The 23790-nt window shown below is 44.2% G+C and overlaps 1 protein-coding gene across 1 annotated transcript; it reads right to left on the reverse strand.

The window, feature by feature from the left end:
- Positions 1-3429: 3429 nt before the first annotated feature.
- Positions 3430-21414, reverse strand: LOC134362541 (uncharacterized protein C2orf78-like; the record flags this gene model as incomplete). The annotated part of the gene is made up of 4 exons (XM_063077778.1): positions 21318-21414; positions 17669-18430; positions 16789-16826; positions 3430-5100 (listed from the first exon to the last, which is right to left on the reverse strand). Coding segments are annotated over exons 1-4 (2568 nt in total), but the record flags the coding sequence as incomplete, so codon positions are not given.
- Between the last annotated feature and the right edge of the window lie 2376 nt (positions 21415-23790).

Below are 23790 nucleotides of genomic sequence, written 5' to 3' on the forward strand. Positions count from 1 at the left end.
AGTTAAGGCTGAGTTGCTAACGGTTGATATGTGGATTAAGCTGGTTTGGGGGAGGAAATGCGTGGCTAGAATCATTTTTCTTGGTGGCAAGCTTTCAGGCACGCCTAGAACCATCTTTCTGGGGACTTTTCTAGTGGCAGTGAGAAGGTAGCATTCGATACAAGATGCTAAGAGCCCAGAAGAAGATACATTGATAGGTGGGACCTGTAACGATCAGTATTGCTTTTATAGACTTATTTTTCCCATCTCTTCCCGTCATGCTCCTACTGCTTCTTATGCAATTTCAGTGATTGTATGTGTGCGTCTGTGGGGGTGATGCTTATCTGAGAAGAAATTGTGAAAGGTGTGGCAGGGTAGACATATGGTTTAACTTTCCAAGTGTTTTTCCCTTTGAGCTTAGCTTCCCCTCTCACATAGCTTACTTCCATAATACTAACATGGAATGTGAGGCTAACAATGTATACGAAGTGTCTGCAAGCCAAGCAGTGTCGATTTTCTCTGTGGTCCCACAGAAATCAAGGGCATCCATAGCTACTACATGTTTGGGTGGGTGATATGGATAGGGAGGAGCGTGGTAAGAACAACAACGTGTTTACATATGAAAATGCTCAGTTGCAACATTCAATTCTATTTAGGCAAATGTTTCTCATAGTTTCGTCTCTCCTGGTTCCTTGCCTCTGTAACGATTTTCTCTCCACAGTTTCTAGCCACTTAACTCTAGCTCCCAGTCTCAGCATCATCTTAACCTCTAAAATGAATCTCAAATGTAGGAGGAAGAACCTAAAGAGCTTCAGTCTAACACTCTGGAACTTGGTTAAGCTCTATCCTGACTAAAGCCTCCGTTTTCATAGTCAGGGTGTTATCTTGTTCCAGAGACCCATTCCCTGCATTTCGTACCCATCAGGATAACTGGGCTCGTCTCAGTGTAACATCCCCAGACCTAAATGACATAAATCAGAATGAAAAGAGCTGAGAGAACTCAGTACACAATTAAAAATTTTAAATATTCTAAGAACTAAACACCAAACTAAACGCAACACAAGGGTAAATGAAAACACAAGAAATACTTTAAAATGAAAAAGAAGATGATAGAAATGATTCTAGAGAAATGGCAAATATAAAAGGTAAGCAAAAAAAGCCAGGACAGTTCTGAAAAGGGTAGTGCAGAAGCATTTAGAATAACACAAATATGATATTTCAAGTCAGTCGGACGGATTACTCAATAAATTGGGATGCGTACCTCATGTTGGGCTACATATAAAAAAGTTCTCTGGAAGGATCCAAAAAGTGGCTAAAGTAGATGTCTCTGAGGGAGGGGCGAAGTGCTTGGCTGAGAAATGGGGAAAATGGTGAATTTCCACTGAATAGCCTTTTGCATCTTTCTAATGTTCTGTCATGTCAATCTATTACCTCCCAAGTCTGAATGCCTGGGTTCAAATTGCTCCCCCAATTGCTAGCACTTAATTTTGGGCAAATGCTTGACACTATCGCTTTATCTGTGAAATGGGGTGAGTACCTTAGCCAGGTGCTGCCTGGCACAGAATAAACTCTCTCTACGTGTAAAGGACTAAAGAAACAACCCAGTGTCCAGCAGCTCTTGAACAGATGAACTGAGGTGGTATGTCCAGAAAATAGAATATTCTGCAGTCGTGAAAAGGAATGACATAGTGACAGTCTACAACACGGATGAACTTGCAAACATTATGCTGAGTGAAAGGAGCCAGATACCAAAGGTTACACTATGTGATTCCATTTACAGCATGTACATGAAATGTCCCCAAAAGGCAAATCAGTAGAAATTACCGGTTGCCTGGAGCAGGAGTAGGAGGGAGGGGGTAGAGAGGACTCTTTTTAGGATGATGAAAATGGTATGGATGAGGCAGTGGTGACGGGTGCACAACCTTGGGAATGTAAGAAGTGCCACCGAACTGTGTGCTTTTAAACGGTCGATTTTACGTTGAGCGAATCATACCTCAAAGACCAGTTTTACTGCTGTAAAGCACTAACTCTCCCGTGGTGACGATCGGCTGCCGCATTTCTCCCTTGCCCCCCTCCCTGCCTTTCCTGCGCTCCCCCCGCCGTCTCCCACCCGGTCTCCCTCACGCGCGCGCCACCAGGACGCCCGACGAGCGCTCTGGACCTTTGGGCGCCCGCGTCCCGGGCCCTCGGAGGGCCGCCAAGTGCGCACGCGCACCCCCGCTCTCACCTAGAAATGGACGCTCCGGGACGAGTTTTCTCCAGCGTTTCGGTTGATGGGGATGGTCCGGGAAGGCAGCACGCGCCCGGGTCGGTGGAGAACTTGCTGGGCTTTTCACCTTAATATTCAGGCCCCTCCAGAAGCTGATCTCGTCCACCCGAAACCTCCAGATGCTGTGCTCTGAAAGCCAGGTTGACCGCCTGTGGGCGCTTGCAAACACTGAGGACTTGGGGGGCTCGTAGGCTTCCAATGGAGGCCTTGCTCCTTTGCGTGCAATGCGACCCCAGCCCCAGCTGAACCTGCTACTGAAGTGGCAGGGCGGTAAATAATATTGGCCTTGCACGTTGCCAAGTTTAACTGAAGTAATACATCTTTCCGGCCCGGTTCATAGGTGTTGAGTGCATAGAGATTTATATTCCAGGCCCTGTTTTGGGTGAGCCTCATGCTGCTGCGATTCACTTTGCTAGGCCCCAGGTTATCACCTGCCTGCAGGAAATCTGTGAGCTCTTGCCACTCCCCTGGTAGATTCCCCTGTGTTTAGTATTCACCTTTCCCAGCTCTACTCACACATGCATAAGGTAACCCAAACCCGTTGGAGATATGTCCTGATCGTATTTTCTCAAAAGCTACCTGGTAGGTCATGAGACATAAAGCCATCCTGTGTCAGAGATTTTTTACATTTCTTCTGTTCAGCCCAGACTGCTCTTCAGCCTTCTTCAACTTTATCCAAATTTTACTCTTTTCACCTAACCTCAGACTCTGCATCTCACTTTTGCCATTTCCCCTATTTCTGATTCTTTCTATGAGCCCATAAAACCTCTCCCCTTATGGCCTTCCTAGTCCTGAACTGGGCTGCTTCCTCTCTCCTCAGGTCTTATCCCTTTATTTCCTGTTCTTCCACCCAAGTTTCCTTTCCTTCTCTCTAAAGCAGCCTTTGATCCCCACCACGACCACCAAGGAAAAACCACAGTAAAGAGCATCGGAAAACTCAACAGGCTTTTTTATTACTCAGCTATTAATTCTAGGACATGTGTTTATTCAGTTTCATTAAGGTTTAAAAATATATCAGAAGAGGGAAATTTGTATCTATCTATCTATGTGCATATTATATCTATCTATATTCCTATCTATCTATCTATATCTATCTTGTGTCTATCTACATATATATGCGGAAAACCAGCTGGTACCCAAAGTGGCACCAACAATCTTAGAAGCTCTTATTTTGCATAGCCATAGTATCTAGCCATTTCCATCTCTTTTTCCTTCTCGATGAAATACTGCACTTTCCCCAAAGATGTACATTTGGCAGCATTCTCACGCTCTTGCTGAGCCAGCTTCTTCATGGCCTCGCGCTCTGGCCTCTGCTCTTTTGTAATGGGCGTTGACATTTCTGGCTCAGGAACATTTGGATTCCTCCATGGAATTCGTTGGTAGCGCAAGTCTTGGAGTGGATATTGGGTTTGAGGCTTGGGTGGTGGCTGGAGTTTGGTCACAGCAGTGGAAACGGGCCCCTGCCGCAGAGAAGTGCAGGATGATGTTTTGTCCGGTGCGGGCCCAGAAGCAGCCCTCTGAGGGACACTGGGCGACCTAGGGTTGGTCAAACCTGGTTGGGTTGTGTTGATTGGAATTGGCTGAGCTGGCCTGGCAGGACCTGTCAAGGATGCATTGGCAGGAGCTGGTTGGGATGGATTGGCTGAGTTAGTAGCACCAGGCTGGGCAGAGTAAGCCATAGCAGGCCTATGTGAGGCCAGAGACTGTGGCCTCCGAGGAGCAGGTCGAGGTCGAGGCCTGTCCAGGGTCAGAAAAGGCAAAGGTATCAGCCTGACCTTCCCAGAAGGTGGCAGCTCAAACTGGGATGGAGATGGAGACTCCTCTTCAGCACTGCCATCTCGTTTCTGGGCTTTGACTTGAGTTTTCTCAGGACTTTTACCCTTCCATGGGGTATCCGGCTGTCGTTTGATAGCTCCGGCTGGCTGGGGTTCTCTGGTGTTGCTAGAGTTTCCTAGGGCCCGAGAGGAAGAGAGCCCAGCTTTCTTGTCATTCTTCCTCCCCAGTGCATGAAAAACCTGCACAGACTCCAGCATGTGCATGCCTAGGCTGCTTCGAGGCTTTTTGAAGACCTCTTGGCTAAGGTCAGGTTGATTTTTCTTCCGCTTCATCCTGGGAATAGTTGGCTTCCCTTCTGCCTGGACTTTGTTCCCTGGCTGCTTACTCTCTTCAGCTTTCCTGGACTGATTTTCTCTTGATCTTTTGTTTTTTTCCTGCCCGTGGCTCTTAGTTTTGCTCATCCTGCTAGAGGCACCATTCTCAGGTTCGCTCTTAGGATGCTTGACCGCATTCACAGGAGCCCTGTCACTGGCTGCAGCACTGCAAACAACCACTTCTTCCCCTAACAGGCACTCTGGGTTCTTTGGCTGGCTTTTGGCTCTGGGGGCACCACTTATATGCTCAGAGGCTTTACGCCTGTTCTTCCTGACCTGATTGAAGGGACCCGTTATGGTACTCGTCTTGTCCTGCACCTGATTCATCTTGATGGCTCTGGTGTCTTTGGCTTTGATGGCTGTGAGATCTTTGGATTGGTCAAGGTATTTCAAGGAATTCGAGAGCTGGGGAAGGTGAATATCTTCCACCAGTTTAGGAGTGTTCTGAAAACCACTGCTGGGCTCAATCCCATTTTCAAGTGTCCCTTGGTCCTCAAGACTAAGGCTGTTCTTTCCGAGACTGGCATTGTCAGGACCAGGAGGTTCCTTTTGTCCAGGAGGATCAATGCACGCCAGAATCTGGTGAATGTCAGGGATTTCTAAAGGGAGTAGTGGAAGATCTTGGTTTTCTATTGGGATCTGGTCGTCATCCAGAGGCTTCGAAACCTTGGTTTTCATCTCATCCGAATTCTTATGCTCTGCTTGTTCCTTGCTTGAAGGTTGCAATCCCAGGGAAGTCTCCATCCCAAAGGAAGTTCCCATCACTACAAAGGAATCAAGGAAAAAGTCAGTCCCTGGGTAAGTGAGATACTCCCCCTATGTACATACACAGCAATCAGGCACCTTCCAACAGTGGGCAAGGCATTTCCACTAGCTCTTCTTAAGGACCATGGACAGGACCTTGTGTTAAAAGATAGGCAGGGACCGGTCTACTTTGCTTGTGATCATTTGATCTCATGGTTTGTTGGTTTTCTTGGTATTTCATAGGGTTGTGGAAAGTGACTAAAAAGTGAACGTGATTTTTGAACTATGAAATGTTTTATACAGCCTAGTATTCTCATATACAGTCCTTTCAATTCTCTCCACTCTTCTGAGGGAATAAGAACACTTCATGTCAAGGACCGGGACAGAGAGTGGAGCCCTTGCTCATGAAATACACAAGCAAGGACGCATTCTGAGCCGGCTTGCTATGGGCAGGATCTCTGAACACAAGGTCTGAAATCCTGGTGTACATTAAGGGAAATTAAACTGTCACTACCACATAAGAATTCTGAAGTGCCTTCCGAAGAGACTAAAGCAGTAGATCAGGGAAGGCCCTTAATTACAGTGTGGTGGTGTAGGGAGACTGAGGAGCACGGCAGCAAACAGTGAGGCATCCCTTGGTGTGTTCTTGATGTTCTCTTGTGTGTAGCATAGATGGCATTGTAGTATCCCACCTTCCCACCTATATAGAGTCTGAAAGTGGAGAGCACTGAGCAATGGTGGTGGTTAAACTCTCAGGACCTAAACTCTACCTATCTGTGGACTCACCACTTCTCAGCTGCAGACTTGACCCTCCTTTGCAATGCTCACTTAAGTCCTCTCCCTTTTTGCTGTTTGGACTCACCTTGAAAAGGTATTTCTGCCATGGATTGAGCGGACACCGAGTTGTAGGTTCCAGACGTGGAGACTGGTGTTAGGACATTTGTGGCCTGAAACTCCTCCAGCACCATCACTATCTCTGGTTGAGGGGCAGAGGCCCTGCTTCCCGTGTACGACACAGAGCCATAGGACTGCAGGCAGGGGCCAAGCTCTCCACACTGTAGAGGCCCCAATGTGCCTTCATTATAGTAATACATCTGGCTTCCTTCCTGGTAGGGAAGTGACAGGCTATGTCCCTGATTTGGAATCTGAGATGGTGTCCCCTGAGCAAGGCTGGCAGACAGTGATGGATACAGAGGGACCACAGTATTGGCAACTGAAGTTTTATCATACTGGGCTGCCATAGACGTGGCAGAAACAGCTGTGTCTTGGTCAATGACAATCACAGTGTAGTCTTCAAGTGAAGATGACTTCTTTTCAGTGCTTCCTGTGGTATCCCACTTAAGAATACCTGGATAGGAGGCAGCTGAAGTGGAGATCTGGCTCTGGCCAGTCACCCCAGACAACATAGCTGTGCTAGAATGTGGGTAAGGGTAGGCACTACCTATGAGTGGCTGGAAAGAGGTGCCAGAGGCTGATGGCAGTAGCCATGCCGAATTGACAGCTGGTGCACGGGTGCTGGAAAAGTTGCAGACACTTCCTTTTATGGAAACTGCATTGTTCACCACAGGAAGAGAGAGCTGAAGAGAATTTGCAGCTCCAAGGACAGATGGATTTTGGAAATTTTCTGCAGGAAACAAAAGGGTGATGAAAGATCGATGAGATTGATAAACTTTCACTTTCTTTAAGGAACAGCATTATGTTAAGCTTGTTGCAATCAGGAAGACTCTAATACCAATGCTCACTGAGATACCAAAAATCAAAGCTGATGATGTCCGTAAGTGCTGGAACTCTTTGGTACTCTTCTGAGGAACTGCCTCTGCTCCAACCTGGGCACAGATGTGCAGAAGACCCAAGTGGTCTGCTACATATGTTGTTCCCAGGTTAGAAGCAAACTTCTCCCTGCCCTGTCTTTCCCTTCAGCGGGTACTAGCATGGTCTCGTAATTATCTCCTAGAATCGAAGCATTTCAGAAGTAGGAGGCCCTTAGCAAACTTCAATTTGAACATTCTCATATTACAAGTGAGGAAACTGAGGCTCAGAGAGGTCAGATTGACTTAGTCAGGTTCTCTCATTTTGTTAGTATCATTACCAGGTTACAGACCCTGACTCCATTGCTAGTACTCTTGCTCTGAGCAAAGGCCAGAACCAGGGAGAAATACAACGTTAAATACAGGCAACTTTATTTTGTCCATTAGAAAACTGTACAGCTACTACTATTGTAATCTTCGGTCTCATTTTGCTTGGGTAGGTCACATGCCATTTCCTAGAGTTCACATGTAAGCCCGTCCAGTTGGTAAATGTAAAGGACCATACTTTACCCTCTTCAAACCTAGCTTCTGATCCAAAGTCAAAATGACTACCTGAGTGTTTCTCAAGAAATGCTTTTGGGGAAAAAAAAAAAAAACGTTATTGAAACTCTGTGAGCTTTAGGTTACTCATCTAAAAAGTGATCATCATAATAATACCTGGTATCATTCATACATGTATGAAGGTAATACATATGACTTGTAGAAAGGAAGATCATGAAGTTGTGGAAAGACAATACGACAAAAATCATGAAAAACGCATAACATCCCACTACGAAAAGGAACACATAGCTATTAATGAAAGTTGAGCTATAATGACTACAGCAGGAATCAAAGCTTAGTAATTTTAATCATAAATGAAGTTCTGTTACCATAGATGTAATATTATGAAAGTGAATATTGGCTCCTCTACTTCAGACAATACTGCTAACCAAGAACAGACCACGATAGAAGGTGACTTTGAATGAACCAATACACATAGACAGAGAAGCCATATTAATATAAAGGTGTAATAAGCAGGAAAATGCAGTAAATGCGAATATATTTGGTGAGCCATAATATCTGCCGGCAAATATTTTAATAAAAACTGGTAAAAGCAGAGGGCAAAACAATAACCATAAAGGAATTCCTTTATTGTGCTCATTCCTATTTCTCTGAATATTACCCAGCAAGTAGCAGATATTAATCCTAGTTGAAATAGATAGTTCAATTGATAGAGCCACATAAGGAGAAAGAAAAGTATCATGAAGATTTTTATATTTATCCTGCAAACATAGATTATAATCATCGTCAACATCTAAGAAAATGTCACCCCAAAGCCTAAAAAGATCACCTAAAAAGAATCCAGTTTTAAAAACAACCCAAAGGACTCCACGAATTTGTTCGGATAAATGCGGAATTACAGATGTGGTGCTTGACGTTTTCTTTTTATTCTTAGGTAGGTCGTTCTTTATATTCTTAAGTCTAAAAATGGTTAATGACTGTTCATCAGTACGCACTCTGATTCAGGAAGAAAATAATTGTAAAGATGAAAAGCAGCCTTTACTTGAAACCTACTTAGCACGCAAAGGAATTTGTCCTTCTGATGCAAGTTAGGATACATCATTTTTGAAACACACAATTTTATTTTCAATATTAGAATAATCCATACGTTTTAAAAATCAGGGGACAAAAAACACTTAAAATTCTGTTCCCTCCAGCCCCCTAGATAACCACTTTTCTTAATTTTTTGTTTATGCGAAACATCATTTCTAAACCATTTCTTCACTGTTCATTTATAAAACTGTCAAGTGTCATCTGACTTCAAAGAAGAAACAGAAAAAAACCAGGCAACTACATATGACTTTCCTGGTGAGCTGCTTTTCCTAGTGACACCCTGCTGTAGCCTTAGTTTCCTTCTTAGTCCGGTCATCTAAGCACTTGCTGACTTCATTGTGCCCTGCTCTGAGGAGATTTCCCTCTATGCTCGTGCCCCTTTCATATAAAATCTCGAGTCCCCTTCAGCATTCCATCACAAACTGCCTTCTTTTTTCCTGAGAACTCCTGCGTGCTCTCCACCTCTTTCATCTAGTTTCTCCTTCCTCATTTTTACATTCACTTGCCCCTGTCAGTTCCTGTTGGCCTGTGCTGGATGAAAACAGTTGCCAAACTTCCTTGCCCCAAGAACTTCTGTCTCCTTCTGGCCCACTACTCTCCATCCCCTCTCCCTATATGTCTTCACCTAGTTTACACAGAAAACGCCACAACAAGTGAATGTTACTTTTTGAACAGCACTGAATTTGAAATACTGGAGTTAATGTATTACTACAGGGAGACAATTACAGATGAAACCTCTTGGTAGATGTTGTTAGTTTTCTACACCACCGAGGCTTTTTCTCTGTTTCTCTTGAAGCAAACAGTCTCAAGAAGTGTCTAATTTCATTTTCTGTGCACAAGCTCTTTAAGATCTAACATTAGAAAGGAAAGGGTCCAGAAAGAATAACCAATCTATTATCCTAATATAACATATGAGGAAACAGATTTTGTGAGAGAGTAAATGGTTTGTCCGAAGTTACACAGCTAGTACATGTCAGAGCCAAAACTTAAATGAGGTTTCCAGATTTCTGGTTCAATACTTTACCCCATTATTCTAAAGTGTCTTGACTGTACTACTAACTTTAGGGGGAAGAAATCCAATGAAACACTAGAAAGTTCCTGTCCTTACCTGACATGGAGAGAGACGAGGAAACGTCAACTGAGGACACACAGGATGAGGAGACGATACTGGAGGATGTCTGGGTGGCAGAAGCCAAAGGGCGCATGTGTCCAGTACAGAGGTTACCGATCACTGGCCACTGGCCACTGTCGATGATTCGAGTTTATTGACACACAACTCCATGGAAACCCCAAGATTCTACCAGGTGGCAGTAGGTTGGTGGGCAAATGATGTCACAAAACAGGCAGTTTAAAGGTATCCGGTAGCCAATAGAGAGGTCAAATTTCCAACAGGAAGGTGAGATTGGACGGAGAGAGTGGCAGGAGCAGCATCTAAATGTCTGAACTCTGGGGAGGTTAAATACTGCAAGGCAGACATGATAGTTCCACGTTCCCCTAGATCATCTCAGAGCTTCTTATAGATGTTCATTAATATAATTAACTAAGAGTCATTTATATTTTGTATGTTATTTTTAATGGAATGTATAATATTATACATTTCTAAGTAGATATTACATATTCAGTTAATTAATATCCTTGGGGAGGAAGGAAAGGGACACATAGTGTAAGCAATAGCAGTTGTTCTGAAACTATTTCAGTTATTTTGCTTAGTGAAATTACTGCAACTTTCAGGGAGCAAAGGAAGGGATTAAAGGGCTCTTTCTGTGCCTTGGTTGAAGACTAGGGTGAGTGTGCCTTGTAGGGAATGATGTAATCCACGGCTCTTCCCTTAGTTTCTTCTCCTTGAATCCTACCTTCCTTGGGCTGGGCTGGGCTGGGCTGGGCCGGGCCAGGTGGTGCCAGATCGGACTTGCAACTCTCTTCTGCTCTCCTTTCTTCCCCTTCATTTTAGGCATTGTTTCTGAGATGAGCCTTGATGTTGCCTTCTTATACTCGTGGATGTTACTTCCTGCAAACTTCAAGAAGCAGCAGTCTTCCCTTCCATGCCCCGATGCTTTGAATAATGGACTCTGCCTAGTCAAAGCCAACACCAGAGTGGTAGATGATACAGGTAACTGCAGACGTTCCTTCTTCTGGTCTGTGGTCACAATTCTTTTGCCCATAAGTTGCTACCTCTGGCTCCTTGCACCTCTTCATAGACATTCTGCCATCCTGCTCTTTTATACGTGGGAAGCATTTCGGATATTTTCTCTCTTCTCACTCGAGAGAATCCAGTGTGGCAGTTACTGTAGCTTCCTCTCCCTTGAAAACAGCCACTGGAGAATCTTGGGCATCTAGGATTTTTCCTATGCCATGCTTGAGTGCAATGCCAGGCAAAATGAAGAGAAGAATAGTTAGAGAAAGAAGACATCGATGGAAAATAGGGAACGGGTAAGGCAAGGGCACAGGAAAAAAAGAGACTCATGTACTTTTTGGTTTCTGTAAGAAAAAAGTTGGCATTCTTTGGCCTCATTTTGTACTAGCAGAACAGACAATTCAATGTGTGTGGTGTGTGTGTGTGTGTGTGTGTGTGTGTGTGTGGGTGGGTGGGTGGGTGGGTGGGTGTGTGTGTGTAGATATACGTTTTTGACGTGTATATGTTTTATGTAGCTAGAGAATCCAGAACCTGCCATGGATTTGTGCACTGAAGAGAATAGTCATAAGTGGATTTGCTTTTTTTGTTTTATGTCATATTACCTTATGTATGCCATTCATTATTATGTTTGTAGAATAGGGATTGCTTTTAAATGCTTTGGTTTTTCTACATGTTTTTTTTTCCACCCCTAGTCCTATGTTTCAAGAATCCAACCCTGGAAGACATATTGCATGTTCTTTTCTCTTGATTAGCTTATATTGAAACATCGCAAACTAACTTGACCTGATGGATTTTGTGGAGAAAATTAAAGAGGGGTCCGTGAAAAAGGCATTCTGGTGAGCTATACCACAGTAAGTGCGGTGTAACTTATGTGCCTGAGCATAAGGAACAGATGTTGCTGTCAGCCCACTTGGCCTGGTTGCCTTTGTTTTTGTTCCCCTGTTTAGTGCTTTTCTCACCAACTTCTCTTGTGACCGTGATAAAGTGAGTTAAGGCTGAGTTGCTAACGGTTGATATGTGGATTAAGCTGGTTTGGGGAAGGAAATGCGTGGCTAGAATCATTTTTCTTGGTGGCAAGCTTTCAGGCACGCCTAGAACCATCTTTCTGGGGACTTTTCTAGTGGCAGTGAGAAGGTAGCATTCGATACAAGATGCTAAGAGCCCAGAAGAAGATACATTGATAGGTGGGACCTGTAACGATCAGTATTGCTTTTATAGACTTATTTTTCCCATCTCTTCCCGTCATGCTCCTACTGCTTCTTATGCAATTTCAGTGATTGTATGTGTGCGTCTGTGGGGGTGATGCTTATCTGAGAAGAAATTGTGAAAGGTGTGGCAGGGTAGACATATGGTTTAACTTTCCAAGTGTTTTTCCCTTTGAGCTTAGCTTCCCCTCTCACATAGCTTACTTCCATAATACTAACATGGAATGTGAGGCTAACAATGTATACGAAGTGTCTGCAAGCCAAGCAGTGTCGATTTTCTCTGTGGTCCCACAGAAATCAAGGGCATCCATAGCTACTACATGTTTGGGTGGGTGATATGGATAGGGAGGAGCGTGGTAAGAACAACAACGTGTTTACATATGAAAATGCTCAGTTGCAACATTCAATTCTATTTAGGCAAATGTTTCTCATAGTTTCGTCTCTCCTGGTTCCTTGCCTCTGTAAAGATTTTCTCTCCACAGTTTCTAGCCACTTAACTCTAGCTCCCAGTCTCAGCATCATCTTAACCTCTAAAATGAATCTCAAATGTAGGAGGAAGAACCTAAAGAGCTTCAGTCTAACACTCTGGAACTTGGTTTAGCTCTATCCTGACTAAAGCCTCCGTTTTCATAGTCAGGGTGTTATCTTGTTCCAGAGACCCATTCCCTGCATTTCGTACCCATCAGGATAACTGGGCTCGTCTCAGTGTAACATCCCCAGACCTAAATGACATAAATCAGAATGAAAAGAGCTGAGAGAACTCAGTACACAATTAAAAATTTTAAATATTCTAAGAACTAAACACCAAACTAAACGCAACACAAGGGTAAATGAAAACACAAGAAATACTTTAAAATGAAAAAGAAGATGATAGAAATGATTCTAGAGAAATGGCAAATATAAAAGGTAAGCAAAAAAAGCCAGGACAGTTCTGAAAAGGGTAGTGCAGAAGCATTTAGAATAACACAAATATGATATTTCAAGTCAGTCGGACGGATTACTCAATAAATTGGGATGCGTACATCATGTTGGGCTACATATAAAAAAGTTCTCTGGAAGGATCCAAAAAGTGGCTAAAGAAGATGTCTCTGAGGGAGGGGCGAAGTGCTTGGCTGAGAAATGGGGAAAATGGTGAATTTCCATTGAATAGCCTTTTGCATCTTTCTAATGTTCTGTCATGTCAATCTATTACCTCCCAAGTCTGAATGCCTGGGTTCAAATTGCTCCCCCAATTGCTAGCACTTAATTTTGGGCAAATGCTTGACACTATCGCTTTATCTGTGAAATGGGGTGAGTACCTTAGCCAGGTGCTGCCTGGCACAGAATAAACTCTCTCTACGTGTAAAGGACTAAAGAAACAACCCAGTGTCCAGCAGCTCTTGAACAGATGAACTGAGGTGGTATGTCCAGAAAATAGAATATTCTGCAGTCGTGAAAAGGAATGACATAGTGACAGTCTACAACACGGATGAACTTGCAAACATTATGCTGAGTGAAAGGAGCCAGATACCAAAGGTTACACTATGTGATTCCATTTACAGCATGTACATGAAATGTCCCCAAAAGGCAAATCAGTAGAAATTACCGGTTGCCTGGAGCAGGAGTAGGAGGGAGGGGGTAGAGAGGACTCTTTTTAGGATGATGAAAATGGTATGGATGAGGCAGTGGTGACGGGTGCACAACCTTGGGAATGTACGAAGTGCCACCGAACTGTGTGCTTTTAAACGGTCGATTTTACGTTGAGCGAATCATACCTCAAAGACCAGTTTTACTGCTGTAAAGCACTAACTCTCCCGTGGTGACGATCGGCTGCCGCATTTCTCCCTTGCCCCCCTCCCTGCCTTTCCTGCGCTCCCCCCGCCGTCTCCCACCCGGTCTCCCTCACGCGCGCGCCACCAGGACGCCCGACGAGCGCTCTGGACCTTTGGGCGCCCGCGTCCCGGGCCCTCGGAGGGCCGCCAAGTGCGCACGCGCACCCCCGCTCTCACCTAGAAATGGACGCTCCGGGACGAGTTTTCTCCAGCGTTTCGGTTGATGGGGATGGTCCGGGAAGGCAGCACGCGCCCGGGTCGGTGGAGAACTTGCTGGGCTTTTCACCTTAATATTCAGGCCCCTCCAGAAGCTGATCTCGTCCACCCGAAACCTCCAGATGCTGTGCTCTGAAAGCCAGGTTGACCGCCTGTGGGCGCTTGCAAACACTGAGGACTTGGGGGGCTCGTAGGCTTCCAATGGAGGCCTTGCTCCTTTGCGTGCAATGCGACCCCAGCCCCAGCTGAACCTGCTACTGAAGTGGCAGGGCGGTAAATAATATTGGCCTTGCACGTTGCCAAGTTTAACTGAAGTAATACATCTTTCCGGCCCGGTTCATAGGTGTTGAGTGCATAGAGATTTATATTCCAGGCCCTGTTTTGGGTGAGCCTCATGCTGCTGCGATTCACTTTGCTAGGCCCCAGGTTATCACCTGCCTGCAGGAAATCTGTGAGCTCTTGCCACTCCCCAGGGAGATTCCCCTGTGTTTAGTATTCACCTTTCCCAGCTCTACTCACACATGCATAAGGTAACCCAAACCCGTTGGAGATATGTCCTGATCGTATTTTCTCAAAAGCTATCTGGTAGGTCATGAGACATAAAGCCATCCTGTGTCAGAGATTTTTTACATTTCTTCTGTTCAGCCCAGACTGCTCTTCAGCCTTCTTCAACTTTATCCAAATTTTACTCTTTTCACCTAACCTCAGACTCTGCATCTCACTTTTGCCATTTCCCCTATTTCTGATTCTTTCTATGAGCCCATAAAACCTCTCCCCTTATGGCCTTCCTAGTCCTGAACTGGGCTGCTTCCTCTCTCCTCAGGTCTTATCCCTTTATTTCCTGTTCTTCCACCCAAGTTTCCTTTCCTTCTCTCTAAAGCAGCCTTTGATCCCCACCACGACCACCAAGGAAAAACCACAGTAAAGAACATCGGAAAACTCAACAGGCTTTTTTATTACTCAGCTATTAATTCTAGGACATGTGTTTATTCAGTTTCATTAAGGTTTAAAAATATATCAGAAGAGGGAAATTTGTATCTATCTATCTATGTGCATATTATATCTATCTATATTCCTATCTATCTATCTATATCTATCTTGTGTCTATCTACATATATATGTGGAAAACCAGCTGGTACCCAAAGTGGCACCAACAATCTTAGAAGCTCTTATTTTGCATAGCCATAGTACCTAGCCATTTCCATCTCTTTTTCCTTCTCGATGAAATACTGCACTTTCCCCAAAGATGTACATTTGGCAGCATTCTCACGCTCTTGCTGAGCCAGCTTCTTCATGGCCTCGCGCTCTGGCCTCTGCTCTTTTGTAATGGGCGTTGACAGTTCTGGCTCAGGAACATTTGGATTCCTCCATGGAATTCGTTGGTAGCGCAAGTCTTGGAGTGGATATTGGGTTTGAGGCTTGGGTGGTGGCTGGAGTTTGGTCACAGCAGTGGAAACGGGCCCCTGCCGCAGAGAAGTGCAGGATGATGTTTTGTCCGGTGCGGACCCAGAAGCAGCCCTCTGAGGGACACTGGGCGACCTAGGGTTGGTCAAACCTGGTTGGGTTGTGTTGATTGGAATTGGCTGAGCTGGCCTGGCAGGACCTGTCAAGGATGCATTGGCAGGAGCTGGTTGGGATGGATTGGCTGAGTTAGTAGCACCAGGCTGGGCAGAGTAAGCCATACCAGGCCTATGTGAGGCCAGAGACTGTGGCCTCCGAGGTGCAGGTCGAGGTCGAGGCCTGTCCAGGGTCAGAAAAGGCAAAGGTATCAGCCTGACCTTCCCAGGAGGTGGCAGCTCAAACTGGGATGGAGATGGAGACTCCTCTTCAGCACTGCCATCTCGTTTCTGGGCTTTGACTTGAGTTTTCTCAGGACTTTTACCCTTCCATGGGGTATCCGGCTGTCGTTTGATAGCTCCGGCTGGCTGGGGTTCTCTGGTGTTGCTAGAGTTTCCTAGGGCCCGAGAGGAAGAGAGCCCAGCTTTCTTGTCATTCTTCCTCCCCAGTGCATGAAAAACCTGCACAGACTCCAGCATGTGCATGCCTAGGCTGCTTCGAGGCTTTTTGAAGACCTCTTGGCTAAGGTCAGGTTGATTTTTCTTCCGCTTCATCCTGGGAATAGTTGGCTTCCCTTCTGCCTGGACTTTGTTCCCTGGCTGCTTACTCTCTTCAGCTTTCCTGGACTGATTTTCTCTTGATCTTTTGTTTTTTTCCTGCCCGTGGCTCTTAGTTTTGCTCATCCTGCTAGAGGCACCATTCTCAGGTTCGCTCTTAGGATGCTTGACCGCATTCACAGGAGCCCTGTCACTGGCTGCAGCACTGCAAACAACCACTTCTTCCCCTAACAGGCACTCTGGGTTCTTTGGCTGGCTTTTGGCTCTGGGAGCACCACTCATATGCTCAGAGGCTTTACGCCTGTTCTTCCTGACCTGATTGAAGGGACCCGTTATGGTACTCGTCTTGTCCTGCACCTGATTCATCTTGATGGCTCTGGTGTCTTTGGCTTTGATGGCTGTGAGATCTTTGGATTGGTCAAGGTATTTCAAGGAATTCGAGAGCTGGGGAAGGTGAATATCTTCCACCAGTTTAGGAGTGTTCTGAAAACCACTGCTGGGCTCAATCCCATTTTCAAGTGTCCCTTGGTCCTCAAGACTAAGGCTGTTCTTTCCGAGACTGGCATTGTCAGGACCAGGAGGTTCCTTTTGTCCAGGAGGATCAATGCACGCCAGAATCTGGTGAATGTCAGGGATTTCTAAAGGGAGTAGTGGAAGATCTTGGTTTTCTATTGGGATCTGGTCGTCATCCAGAGGCTTCGAAACCTTGGTTTTCATCTCATCCGAATTCTTATGCTCTGCTTGTTCCTTGCTTGAAGGTTGCAATCCCAGGGAAGTCTCCATCCCAAAGGAAGTTTCCATCACTACAAAGGAATCAAGGAAAACGTCAGCCCCTGGGTAAGTGAGATACTCCCCCTACTTACATACACAGCAATCAGGCACCTTCCAACAGTGGGCAAGGCATTTCCACTAGCACCTCTTAAGGACCATGGACAGGACCTTGTGTTAAAAGATAGGCAGGGACCGGTCTACTTTGCTTGTGATCATTTGATCTCATGGTTTGTCGGTTTTCTTGGTATTTCATAGGGTTGTGGTAAGTGACTAAAAAGTGAACGTGATTTTTGAACTATGAAATGTTTTATACAGCCTAGTATTCTCATATACAGTCCTTTCAATTCTCTCCACTCTTCTGAGGGAATAAGAACACTTCATGTCAAGGACCGGGACAGAGAGTGGAGCCCTTGCTCATGAAATACACAAGCAAGGACGCATTCTGAGCCGGCTTGCTATGGGCAGGATCTCTGAACACAAGGTCTGAAATCCTGGTGTACATTAAGGGAAATTAAACTGTCACTACCACATAAGAATTCTGAAGTGCCTTCCAAAGAGACTAAAGCAGTAGATCAGGGAAGGCCCTTAATTACAGTGTGGTGGTGTAGGGAGACTGAGGAGCACGGCAGCAAACAGTGAGGCATCCATTGGTGTGTTCTTGATGTTCTCTTGTGTGTAGCATAGATGGCATTGTAGTATCCCACCTTCCCACCTATATAGAGTCTGAAAGTGGAGAGCACTGAGCAATGGTGGTGGTTGAACTTTCAGGACCTAAACTCTACCTATCTGTGGACTCACCACTTCTCAGCTGCAGACTTGACCCTCCTTTGCAATGCTCACTTAAGTCCTCTCCCTTCTTGCTGTTTGGACTCACCTTGAAAAGGTATTTCTGCCATGGATTGAGCGGACACCGAGTTGTAGGTTCCAGACGTGGAGACTGGTGTTAGGACATTTGTGGCCTGAAACTCCTCCAGCACCATCACTATCTCTGGTTGAGGGGCAGAGGCCCTGCTTCCCGTGTACGACACAGAGCCATAGGACTGCAGGCAGGGGCCAAGCTCTCCACACAGTAGAGGCCCCAATGTGCCTTGATTATAGTAATACATCTGGCTTCCTTCCTGGTAGGGAAGTGACAGGCTATGTCCCTGATTTGGAATCTGAGATGGTGTCCCCTGAGCAAGGCTGGCAGACAGTGATGGATACACAGGGACCACAGTATTGGCAACTGAAGTTTTATCATACTGGGCTGCCATAGACGTGGTAGAAGCAGCTGTGTCTTGGTCAATGACAATCACAGTGTAGTCTTCAAGTGAAGATGACTTCTTTTCAGTGCTTCCTGTGGTATCCCACTTAAGAATACCTGGATAGGAGGCAGCTGAAGTGGAGATCTGGCTCTGGCCAGTCACCCCAGACAACATAGCTGTGCTAGAATGTGGGTAAGGGTAGGCACTACCTATGAGTGGCTGGAAAGAGGTGCCAGAGGCTGATGGCAGTAGCCATGCCGAATTGACAGCTGGTGCACGGGTGCTGGAAAAGTTGCAGACACTTCCTTTTATGGAAACTGCATTGTTCACCACAGGAAGAGAGAGCTGAAGAGAATTTGCAGCTCCAAGGACAGATGGATTTTGGAAATTTTCTGCAGGAAACAAAAGGGTGATGAAAGATCGATGAGATTGATAAACTTTCACTTTCTTTAAGGAACAGCATTATGTTAAGCTTGTTGCAATCAGGAAGTCTCTAATACCAATGCTCACTGAGATACCAAAAATCAAAGCTGATGATGTCCGTAAGTGCTGGAACACTTTGGTACTCTTCTGAGGAACTGCCTCTGCTCCAACCTGGGCACAGATGTGCAGAAGACCCAAGTGGTCTGCTACATATGTTGTTCCCAGGTTAGAAGCAAACTTCTCCCTGCCCTGTCTTTCCCTTCAGCGGGTACTAGCATGGTCTCGTAATTATCTCCTAGAATCGAAGCATTTCAGAAGTAGGAGGCCCTTAGCAAACTTCAATTTGAACATTCTCATATTACAAGTGAGGAAACTGAGGCTCAGAGAGGTCAGATTGACTTAGTCAGGTTCTCTCATTTTGTTAGTATCATTACCAGGTTACAGACCCTGACTCCATTGCTAGTACTCTTGCTCTGAGCAAAGGCCAGACAGAAACAGGGAGAAATACAACGTTAAATACAGGCAATTTTATTTTGTCCATTAGAAAACTGTACAGCTACTACTATTGTAATCTTCGGTCTCATTTTGCTTGGGTAGGTCACATGCCATTTCCTAGAGTTCACATGTAAGCCCGTCCAGTTGGTAAATGTAAAGGACCATTCTTTACCCTCTTCAAACCTAGCTTCTGATCCAAAGTCAAAATGACTACCTGAGTGTTTCTCAAGAAATGCTTTTGGGGAAAAAAAAAAAACGTTATTGAAACTCTGTGAGCTTTAGGTTACTCATCTAAAAAGTGATCATCATAATAATACCTGGTATCATTCATACATGTATGAAGGTAATACATATGACTTGTAGAAAGGAAGATCATGAAGTTGTGGAAAGACAATACGACAAAAATCATGAAAAACGCATAACATCCCACTACGAAAAGGAACACATAGCTATTAATGAAAGTTGAGCTATAATGACTACAGCAGGAATCAAAGCTTAGTAATTTTAATCATAAATGAAGTTCTGTTACCATAGATGTAATATTATGAAAGTGAATATTGGCTCCTCTACTTCAGACAATACTGCTAACCAAGAACAGACCACGATAGAAGGTGACTTTGAATGAACCAATACACATAGACAGAGAAGCCATATTAATATAAAGGTGTAATAAGCAGGAAAATGCAGTAAATGCGAATATATTTGGTGAGCCATAATATCTGCCGGCAAATATTTTAATAAAAACTGGTAAAAGCAGAGGGCAAAACAATAACCATAAAGGAATTCCTTTATTGTGCTCATTCCTATTTCTCTGAATATTACCCAGCAAGTAGCAGATATTAATCCTAGTTGAAATAGATAGTTCAATTGATAGAGCCACATAAGGAGAAAGAAAAGTATCATGAAGATTTTTATATTTATCCTGCAAACATAGATTATAATCATCGTCAACATCTAAGAAAATGTCACCCCAAAGCCTAAAAAGATCACCTAAAAAGAATCCAGTTTTAAAAACAACCCAAAGGACTCCACGAATTTGTTTGGATAAATGCGGAATTACAGATGTGGTGCTTGACTTTTTCTTTTTATTCTTAGGTAGGTCGTTCTTTATATTCTTAAGTCTAAAAATGGTTAATGACTGTTCATCAGTACGCACTCTGATTCAGGAAGAAAATAATTGTAAAGATGAAAAGCAGCCTTTACTTGAAACCTACTTAGCACGCAAAGGAATTTGTCCTTCTGATGCAAGTTAGGATACATCATTTTTGAAACACACAATTTTATTTTCAATATTAGAATAATCCATACGTTTTAAAAATCAGGGGACAAAAAACACTTAAAATTCTGTTCCCTCCAGCCCCCTAGATAACCACTTTTCTTAATTTTTTGTTTATGCGAAACATCATTTCTAAACCATTTCTTCACTGTTCATTTATAAAACTGTCAAGTGTCATCTGAGTTCAAAGAAGAAACAGAAAAAAACCAGGCAACTACATATGACTTTCCTGGTGAGCTGCTTTTCCTAGTGACACCCTGCTGTAGCCTTAGTTTCCTTCTTAGTCCGGTCATCTAGGCACTTGCTGACTTCATTGTGCCCTGCTCTGAGGAGATTTCCCTCTATGCTCGTGCCCCTTTCATATAAAATCTCGAGTCCCCTTCAGCATTCCATCACAAACTGCCTTCTTTTTTCCTGAGAACTCCTGCGTGCTCTCCACCTCTTTCATCTAGTTTCTCCTTCCTCATTTTTACATTCACTTGCCCCTGTCAGTTCCTGTTGGCCTGTGCTGGATGAAAACAGTTGCCAAACTTCCTTGCCCCAAGAATATCTGTCTCCTTCTGGCCCGCTACTCTCCATCCCCTCTCCCTATATGTCTTCACCTAGTTTACACAGAAAACGCCACAACAAGTGAATGTTACTTTTTGAACAGCACTGAATTTGAAATACTGGAGTTAATGTATTACTACAGGGAGACAATTACAGATGAAACCTCTTGGTAGATGTTGTTAGTTTTCTACACCACCGAGGCTTTTTCTCTGTTTCTCTTGAAGCAAACAGTCTCAAGAAGTGTCTAATTTCATTTTCTGTGCACAAGCTCTTTAAGATCTAACATTAGAAAGGAAAGGGTCCAGAAAGAATAACCAATCTATTATCCTAATATAACATATGAGGAAACAGATTTTGTGAGAGAGTAAATGGTTTGTCCGAAGTTACACAGCTAGTACATGCCAGAGCCAAAACTGAAATGAGGTTTCCAGATTTCTGGTTCAATACTTTACCCCATTATTCTAAAGTGTCTTGACTGTACTACTAAGTTTAGGGGGAAGAAATCCAATGAAACACTAGAAAGTTCCTGTCCTTACCTGACATGGAGAGAGACGAGGAAACGTCAACTGAGGACACACAGGATGAGGAGACGATACTGGAGGATGTCTGGGTGGCAGAAGCCAAAGGGCGCATGTGTCCAGTACAGAGGTTACCGATCACTGGCCACTGGCCACTGGCGATGATTCGAGTTTATTGACACACAACTCCATGGAAACCCCAAGATTCTACCAGGTGGCAGTAGGTTGGTGGGAAAATGATGTCACAAAACAGGCAGTTTAAAGGTATCCGGTAGCCAATAGAGAGGTCAAATTTCCAACAGGAAGGTGAGATTGGACGGAGAGAGTGGCAGGAGCAGCATCTAAATGTCTGAACTCTGGGGAGGTTAAATACTGCAAGGCAGACATGATAGTTCCACGTTCCCCTAGATCATCTCAGAGCTTCTTATAGATGTTCATTAATATAATTAACTAAGAGTCATTTATATTTTGTATGTTATTTTTAATGGAATATATAATATTATACATTTCTAAGTAGATATTACATATTCAGTTAATTAATATCCTTGGGGAGGAAGGAAAGGGACACATAGTGTAAGCAATAGCAGTTGTTCTGAAACTATTTCAGTTATTTTGCTTAGTGAAATTACTGCAACTTTCAGGGAGCAAAGGAAGGGATTAAAGGGCTCTTTCTGTGCCTTGGTTGAAGACTAGGGTGAGTGTGCCTTGTAGGGAATGATGTAATCCACGGCTCTTCCCTTAGTTTCTTCTCCTTGAATCCTACCTTCCTTGGGCTGGGCTGGGCTGGGCTGGGCCGGGCCAGGTGGTGCCAGATCGGACTTGCAACTCTCTTCTGCTCTCCTTTCTTCCCCTTCATTTTAGGCATTGTTTCTGAGATGAGCCTTGATGTTGCCTTCTTATACTCGTGGATGTTACTTCCTGCAAACTTCAAGAAGCAGCGGTCTTCCCTTCAATGCCCCGATGCTTTGAATAATGGACTCTGCCTAGTCAAAGCCAACACCAGAGTGGTAGATGATACAGGTAACTGCAGACGTTCCTTCTTCTGGTCTGTGGTCACAATTCTTTTGCCCATAAGTTGCTACCTCTGGCTCCTTGCACCTCTTCATAGACATTCTGCCATCCTGCTCTTTTATACGTGGGAAGCATTTGGGATATTTTCTCTCTTCTCACTCGAGAGAATCCAGTGTGGCAGTTACTGTAGCTTCCTCTCCCTTGAAAACAGCCACTGGAGAATCTTGGGCATCTAGGATTTTTCCTATGCCATGCTTGAGTGCAATGCCAGGCAAAATGAAGAGAAGAATACTTAGAGAAAGAAGACATCGATGGAAAATAGGGAACGGGTAAGGCAAGGGCACAGGAAAAAAAGAGACTCATGTACTTTTTGGTTTCTGTAAGAAAAAAGTTGGCATTCTTTGGCCTCATTTTGTACTAGCAGAACAGACAATTCAATGTGTGTGGTGTGTGTGGGGGGGGTGGGTGTGTGTGTGTGTGTGTAGATATACGTTTTTGACGTGTATATGTTTTATGTAGCTAGAGAATCCAGAACCTGCCATGGATTTGTGCACTGAAGAGAATAGTCATAAATGGATTTGCTTTTTTTGTTTTATGTCATATTACCTTATGTATGCCATTCATTATTATGTTTGTAGAATAGGGATTGCTTTTAAATGCTTTGGTTTTTCTACATTTTTTTTTTCCACCCCTAATCCTATGTTTCAAGAATCCAACCCTGGAAGACATATTGCATGTTCTTTTCTCTTGATTAGCTTATATTGAAACATCGCAAACTAACTTGACCTGATGGATTTTGTGGAGAAAATTAAAGAGGGGTCCGTGAAAAAGGCATTCTGGTGAGCTATACCACAGTAAGTGTGGTGTTACTTATGTGCCTGAGCATAAGGAACAGATGTTGCTGTCAGCCCACTTGGCCTGGTTGCCTTTGTTTTTGTTCCCCTGTTTAGTGCTTTTCTCACCAACTTCTCTTGTGACCGTGATAAAGTGAGTTAAGGCTGAGTTGCTAACGGTTGATATGTGGATTAAGCTGGTTTGGGGGAGGAAATGCGTGGCTAGAATCATTTTTCTTGGTGGCAAGCTTTCAGGCACGCCTAGAACCATCTTTCTGGGGACTTTTCTAGTGGCAGTGAGAAGGTAGCATTCGATACAAGATGCTAAGAGCCCAGAAGAAGATACATTGATAGGTGGGACCTGTAACGATCAGTATTGCTTTTATAGACTTATTTTTCCCATCTCTTCCCGTCATGCTCCTACTGCTTCTTATGCAATTTCAGTGATTGTATGTGTGCGTCTGTGGGGGTGATGCTTATCTGAGAAGAAATTGTGAAAGGTGTGGCAGGGTAGACATATGGTTTAACTTTCCAAGTGTTTTTCCCTTTGAGCTTAGCTTCCCCTCTCACATAGCTTACTTCCATAATACTAACATGGAATGTGAGGCTAACAATGTATACGAAGTGTCTGCAAGCCAAGCAGTGTC

This window comes from Cynocephalus volans, chromosome 14, assembly GCF_027409185.1.
Source record: "Cynocephalus volans isolate mCynVol1 chromosome 14, mCynVol1.pri, whole genome shotgun sequence".
In the NCBI taxonomy this organism is placed as follows: domain Eukaryota; kingdom Metazoa; phylum Chordata; class Mammalia; order Dermoptera; family Cynocephalidae; genus Cynocephalus; species Cynocephalus volans.